General features: G+C 48.3%; 1 protein-coding gene across 1 annotated transcript in view; it reads left to right on the top strand.

Moving 5' to 3' along the window:
• Positions 1-5,427, top strand: part of LOC134038015 (cadherin EGF LAG seven-pass G-type receptor 1-like) — a 13,953-nt gene extending 8,526 nt beyond the window's left edge. Inside the window, 4 exon segments of the mRNA XM_062483608.1 lie at positions 1-117; positions 1,112-1,351; positions 3,157-3,472; positions 3,801-5,427. The exon segment at positions 1-117 is cut by the window's left edge and continues 42 nt beyond it. Coding sequence (XP_062339592.1) covers positions 1-117; positions 1,112-1,351; positions 3,157-3,472; positions 3,801-3,825 — 698 coding nt within the window. The 3' untranslated portion in view covers positions 3,826-5,427.
• Positions 5,428-7,500: the final 2,073 nt, after the last annotated feature.

Below are 7,500 nucleotides of genomic sequence, written 5' to 3'. Positions count from 1 at the left end.
CATCCTATGCCTCGTCTCACTCCTCGGACAGCGAGGACGACGACCTTGACGTCAAGCCCAAGTGGAACAACGAGAGGCACAACAACGAGAGGCAGCCTCTACACAGCACCCCCAAAGGTGAGGCAGCCTCTACACAGCTCCCCCAAAGGTGAGGCAGCCTCCACACAGCTCCCCCAAAGGTGAGGCAGCCTCTACACAGCTCCCCCAAAGGTGAGGCAGCCTCTACACAGCTCCCCCAAAGGTGAGGCAGCCTCCACACAGCTCCCCAAAAGGTGAGGCAGCCTCCACACAGCTCCCCCAAAGGTGAGGCAGCCTCCACACAGCTCCCCAAAAGGTGAGGCAGCCTCTACACAGCTCCCCCAAAGGTGAGGCAGCCTCCACACAGCTCCCCAAAAGGTGAGGCAGCCTCCACACAGCTCCCCCAAAGGTGAGGCAGCCTCTACACAGCTCCCCCAAAGGTGAGGCAGCCTCCACACAGCTCCCCAAAAGGTGAGGCAGCCTCCACACAGCTCCCCCAAAGGTGAGGCAGCCTCTACACAGCTCCCCCAAAGGTGAGGCAGCCTCTACACAGCTCCCCCAAAGGTGAGGCAGCCTCCACACAGCTCCCCAAAAGGTGAGGCAGCCTCCACACAGCTCCCCCAAAGGTGAGGCAGCCTCTACACAGCTCCCCCAAAGGTGAGGCAGCCTCCGCACAGCTCCCCCAAAGGTGAGGCAGCCTCTACACAGCTCCCCAAAAGGTGAGGCAGCCTCCACACAGCTCCCCCAAAGGTGAGGCAGCCTCCACACAGCTCCCCAAAAGGTGAGGCAGCCTCTACACAGCTCCCCCAAAGGTGAGGCAGCCTCCACACAGCTCCCCAAAAGGTGAGGCAGCCTCCACACAGCTCCCCCAAAGGTGAGGCAGCCTCTACACAGCTCCCCCAAAGGTGAGGCAGCCTCCACACAGCTCCCCAAAAGGTGAGGCAGCCTCCACACAGCTCCCCCAAAGGTGAGGCAGCCTCTACACAGCTCCCCCAAAGGTGAGGCAGCCTCTACACAGCTCCCCCAAAGGTGATCACCCCTCTAAACGACCCTCCACAATGATTGGCTCACACCTCTTCCTCTCCTGTCCCAGTGGAAGCAGTGTCCAATCACGTGAAGCCTTACTGGCCCACGGAGGCGACTACAGCCAGTGACAGCGAGGATCTGGGGGGGGCGGAGCGCCTGAAGGTGGAGACCAAGGTGAACGTGGAGCTGCACCAGGAGAACAAGCTGAACCACATTGGAGAACCCTCCCAGGAGAACCCCAGCAGGGACACAGTGCCCCCTAGCGGCACCAACAGCAACAGCAACCACCTTCCTGAGCAGAGGAAGGGTGAGACTGTGCATTCATTCATTCATTGGGTGTGCTTTGCCTTCGGCAAGGGCACAACCTTTGTTCTCTCACATATATATTATTTTTATTATTATTTTTGCCCCCAAAACTCAGTCAATATTTGGCCTACATAGACAACCTAGGTGTCAAAAGTTTCGTCTTGGTAGCGATTGAGTTGCTTCTATTGGGATTTACGTTCCGTTGCATGGTTTAAGTGGAAATTAAGTTTTTGTGGCGAAAAGTGAAGCTAACGGTGGCTAACTTGCTAGCCAGAGTCAATGACGCTACTTACGTCACTAACGTCACGAAAACTCGCGTGACTACCTCTAGCAGAACATTAGTTGAGCAGCTCGTTAACTTCTGGGAGATAGCTAAGCTAACTGCTTTACTGCAAGGCAGCTGCAGAAACGCCACAAGCAAAGAGGCCAGGGTGATAACTATTTACTAATTTTACTTTGTGATATGACACACAATTGTGACGTGTAATGTACAATATAAGCTGATTTTATTAAGGAAGTACATCTACTTTCGGAAACAGTAGTCTACTATGTCACTGAAGTATTAGCATCATGACATTAGCCTCTGTTGCCCGGGCAACACATACTACAGTGGTCTATGATGCATCTGTTTTCAATCGTTAAAATAAACATTCCTCACAAATACATTTTTGTTGTAGGATTTATTATGACATTACATTACAAGTAAACGATTTGTGGGTGAAATTATCATTACCTGTGGTTTCAAACCAGTGTTGCTCACTGCAACGCTGTAGCCTACGCGAGACACTACAAAAACATCTACACAGCTGTAGGAAGTCAAACGGCGACAGAACATGTTGGCACTCCCCTTACTTAAATCAAAAGTCTATCTAACTACTAACCTTAACTTCATTGCCACAGCCTAAACTTTTTCAATCTGTTCATGAAAATAATTAATTTCAGGCTAAACCGTACAACGGAACGTTAAATCGAATTCAACCAACGCAATCGCTACCAAGACGAACACAGCAGTATTGTAGTCTAGTACTGTACCGTAGTAGTAGAATTTACCGGGGCAGCTTCTCCACACAGGGCTATATCGCATTTTGCGTTGTTACTGACTGATCGCTACCAGTGAGCTTTTTATGAATGAGCGATTTTCCACTAAATAAATGTCAAGCTTATTTACGTTTTTGGGGGCATATTTTCAGTTAGCAGATGGTACTGTTTGAATCGCGATTCCATCTTCTACTGCCGGGTAACGTCGTAGAATAATCTTCAAAGGGGGTTCTTTATTAATGAATGCAATATGAGTAGGCTAAATGCCTGAACATATCACGAGAAGGGAAAACTTAAAAGGACGTTTAAGTCATAGAGATTAGGTCCATTTTTACACCGGTCTGCCAAATTTATTCGTTTTGATTCAGCTATGAGGCTGCCTCTTGCAGGGGAAATGAGAAGACATCATATTTAATTCTACACTTCACTCGTATTTTCAGTTGTAAACGAGCAGCACAAAAAAATGCTTTTAAATCTATGTAATCTTTATAAATAATAAGTATGCATTTTTATATAAAATATACAGAAATATCAGTTGTAAAAATGTCATTAAAAAACGGACCCCTGTGCAACCGACCCAAGCAAGCACACCCTACAATTTCTCCAGAAATTGTATCCTCTCTAGTTTCTTAATTAACTCATACAAGAGACAACGATTAGCCTGCACTCACATATTAATTTCCTCATTCACATTCACTAGTTCATCTAGACAGAGATTCAACACCTATTTTCAGTTTAACCCTCTCTACCCCTCCCCTCCCCCTCCAGGTATCCTGAAGAACAAAATCTCCTACCCCCCTCCTCTAACCGACAAGAACATGAAGAACAAGTTGAGGGAGAAACTAGGAGACTACAACCCTCCCACCATCTCCCCTCCCCCCGCCCACCCCCCCACCGTCCCCCCCTCCCGGCCCCCCTCCATAGCCTCTAACGATGGCGTGCGCACCGTCTCCCACGGCAACAGCGTGGTCATCATCAAGCCCGCCCAGCGCCCCGTCCCGCCCCCGCGGGAGCAGCAGAACGGAGGCGTGGCCATGAGCCTGAAGTCCGGCACCGTCAACGGGGGCAACGAATCAGACTCAGAGTGGGTAGTCACGTGACTCGTCATGTCATTTTGTGGTTTTGTTGTAGTTCTTTCCCATCCCTTCCTGGTGTGTGTGTGTGTGTGGCTATGATGGTAATACTAATAGAACATGTACAGCCGGCTACATGACAACGTGATGTGTGTGACAGCAGGATGTGTGTGTGTGTGACGGCAGGAATGGACCCAGCACACTGGAATGTTGCATGGTGTTATGCATCCTGCATTTAACTAACCCTGCATGTCTCCTGTCCTCCCCCCCTCTCCCCCCCCCTCCCTCCCCTTCATCCATGCCTCCCTTTCCCTCTTCCCTGCATCCCCCCCCATACAGAGGCAGTAATGAAACTTCGATCTGACCCATCAGGAAAATCAGCCTTCCTCTGTGAGGAGCACAGACAGAGGGGAGAGAGGGGAGGATGGGAAAGAAAAAGAGCGAGAGACACAATGAAGGAGAGGATGCCCCCCTCCTCCTCCCCCTCCTCCTCCCATCCCCGGGGGAGAGAAGAGAGAGAGACAATTAGTCAAGCAGGCTTTAAGCCTTCCGGTATCAAGGAAAGGACTGAAATACAGAACAAATAAAGGGAAAGATTCTAACCAAGAGGGGATCCTACAGATCACATGGACCCCCCCCCCCCCCCCCCCCATGTGCCAAACCACTACAGGGGCTGGGAAAAAACTCCAGCCCCCAGAATGCACTGTGATTTCTGAATGACTTCTTCCTGGGTCAGTCAGAGACTGAGGCCACAGCACAGACTCAGTTAAAGCCCAGATGCATGACCACTGTGTGAGCAGGCTGACGAGGCTCCTGTAGGCTAGTACAAGAAGAGGACTACGTATCCCATGGGGCACTGCAGGAGTTTTTATTTCTTCTTCCTCCCAGAAAGCAGCTCAGTTCTGAGGGTGGAGAGTTAGACACTAATCTGTATTGAGGTTCAGCATCACTAATGATGAACCCTTTCTCTGTAGCCTGCTGTTTGGCCAGCTGGAATTGCACTTTGTGGCTTATTGTTTGAGACACCCTACTGTACTTAATGCTGTATCCACACACTGGACTCACTAGCTCATTTAGACTAGCTAACTCGGACTAGCTAGCTAGATCGGACTGACAAATTCCTGGTTAGCAAAGCCTAGCTGGTCCTGACTAGCTAACTCAGACTAGCTAATTGTTGACTAGCTAACTCGGACTAGCTAGCTAAATCGGACTGACAAATTCCTGGTTAGCAAAGCCTAGCTGGTCCTGACTAGCTAACTCAGACTAGCTAATTGTTGACTAGTTAACTCGGACTAGCTAGTTCCTGGTTAGCTAAGACTAGCTAAGGTTAGCTAAGACTAGCTAACTCAAGCTAGTCTGACCCACCAAGTGCCCTTCACTCTTTTACCAGCCTCAGCCACATCCCAATGTTTGAGTGTAATTACTTTGTAGATATTTCAAAAGAAATGTTATATTTTGTATTTGAACAGTGTCTTTTATGAAAGAAAAATAAGTACATGTGTAAATTGAAAATGATTTTCTGATACTTTTGAGATACTTTTTTTAAGGAGAAAATTTGAAAGAAAAAAAAAAACATCTAGGAATTCTGATTGTTGAGAAATCATGTTGAAGATCAAAACTTGTGCCTTTGTCCAACACACTCACAGACACACTCACACACACACTCACAGATACACTCAGACACACTCACACACACATTATTTTGTTACCGTAACAACGTGATAGAGCTGGGAAGAACTGGACCTGAATAGTTTAGGAACAACTTCACACACACACCTCGTCCAAGTTTTTTTTTTTTATGAACTGGTTGTTCTCTCCCCTCCCCAGTGTTGGGATCATGTCCTGTTTTATGCTCAGAGACACTGGAACTGTTTTGTAACATATGTATATTTATTTTTATGGTTTTAAGACACTGTAAACTGATGATTGTGACATGTGAAAAATTAAAAATGTCACGATGCATTAGTATAAAGGTGTCTGTGGTCGGGTGATGTGGATGGAACTCTAACCCTGTCACTTCATACAGATCATTCAATCTCAGTTCCCGGATGACTCAGATCCAGCATTTCTGGGTCAGTTTAAACACACTGGGAGTAAACAAGTTTCTTTACTGTGCCAGGTACCACAACAATGTCTGTGTAGCTGCTCCCCTGGATCTATGTGAGGGAGAGAGAGAGAGAGGGGGAGAGAGAGAGAGAGAGAGAGAGGGAGAGGGAGAGAGAGGCTGCATGGCAGCATGATTAATCCCTATGGAACAATGGTGCCAAGCAGTACTTCAGTATCCACTCAGTTTGAAGGTCACACAGCTCACGCGCACACACTCACAGTGAGTTGTCACAACTTCATAGCATTTTCCTTTCTCGGTCTGACAGGAGTAAAGTTTGAGTTTGAATTCCTGAGTTTCCCGACCAGGACAAAGCTGTTCTCTGCGTCTACAGTGTGACGAATGTATCTTTAACGCGGACCGCAACGATAACCTCTGTCCTAAAAGCCTATATAACGGACAGCGCCTACATCACTGACGAGTTTTAAGATTTGCCAGACGATTTAAGTGTGTCTTTAGACGCTTTCTAAAGAGAAACCAGATGTTAACACTGATAAACTTTTGACATGGCTCATTTCCAGCTTCCAACATCACAGGCTTGGGTAGTTAGCACGAGGCTGTCCCTGTACGGTCCGCGCGGCCTCTCTGACCTGCATTCCACCGTAAGCTTCCCGCCGTTTATTACGTTTCTGTTAGCGTGAGCTGGAATCTGTCTTCAAACTGCCCGGATTAGACCGGAGCACTTTACCGCCGAGCTTCAAAAGACCACCAAAAAAATTAAAAGGGGAAAGGAGGAAAGGAGTTCATCTAAAGCCGCTTCTGCCTCTGGAACAGATCTGAACTGTTTCTGAAACAGGCACGATCCCTGGTTCTCCGAGATAAAGACGTCTCGGTATTAACAGATAGAAAATAACATTATTTTGGCTCCATCTTTCAGACAGTGACACACAGGGAGTTCCACGTTAACGTTTTCTTCTCCTGACAGTTCAGAGCGGGGCGGATAAACGGATTCCGTGAAAGGTGACAGTGGGCCTGCAACCTGTTTTAGTGGGTCAGATTACGGATGGACAACGGCGCGTCCGTCGCCTTGGCGACCACAACCTCCCCGGGGGCACGTGAAGGCAGGCAGGTAGTCGACAGGCAGGTAGGCTAGCCGTGGGAACACAAGATGGCCAAAACCTATTAATATTTTGGCTAATTTCCAAAATAAAAGAGTTATTTTAGGCTAGTTATTTTCAAATAGCCTACTATACAGACTTTACAGCGTCGTTAGTTTTCTATCATCTTTCCTTCCCTTTCTCTCCTTCAAACTCTCAGTTCTTATCTACCGCATCTCTCTCTGCCTCTCCCCGCCGTTGCCGTTACCGTGAATTATTCAGGTGCGGAGCAGTTGAGTTGTTGCCGAGGGAGAATCAAGTGTCCATCCGCTGATAACGAATCCTACAGCACCACCTGGTGGTAGTCTAGTGGAATTGCTACTTTCAAATGAATGGATAGGCTAAAAATAAATACTAATGTATAGGCCTACATACCTTATTTTAATAATGGTTATTTATTTTAACAAAACTTTTGTTATCTTCGACTGGTTAATTTGAGATGGAAATAATTTAAACCAGATTGTCTTTTTAATTCATATTCCTTTCTACCCTCTCTCCCTCCCTCCACCCCTTCAATCCCATAAGTAATCTTTCTTCCTTTTCCTTTACCCTCCTCCCCTTCTCCCCTCCTCCCCTTCTCCCCTCCTCCTCTCCCCTCCTCCCCTTCTCCCCTCCTCCTCTCCCCTCCTCCCCTCCTCCTCTCCCTCCAACCCCTCCTCCTCTCCCTCCTCCCCTCCCCTCTCCCCTCCTCCTCTCCCCTCCTCCCCTCCTCCTCTCCCCTCCTCCCCTCCTCCTCTCCATCCAACCCCTCCTCCCCTCCTCCTCTCCCCTCCAACCCCTCCTCCCTTCCTCCTCTCCCCTCCTCCCCTCCTCCTCTCCCCTCCAACCCCTCCTCCCC

Source organism: Osmerus eperlanus, chromosome 17, assembly GCF_963692335.1.
Source record: "Osmerus eperlanus chromosome 17, fOsmEpe2.1, whole genome shotgun sequence".
Lineage (NCBI taxonomy): Eukaryota > Metazoa > Chordata > Actinopteri > Osmeriformes > Osmeridae > Osmerus > Osmerus eperlanus.
The sequence above is the reverse complement of the archived record's forward strand: the minus strand, read 5'-3'. Positions and strand labels throughout refer to the sequence as shown.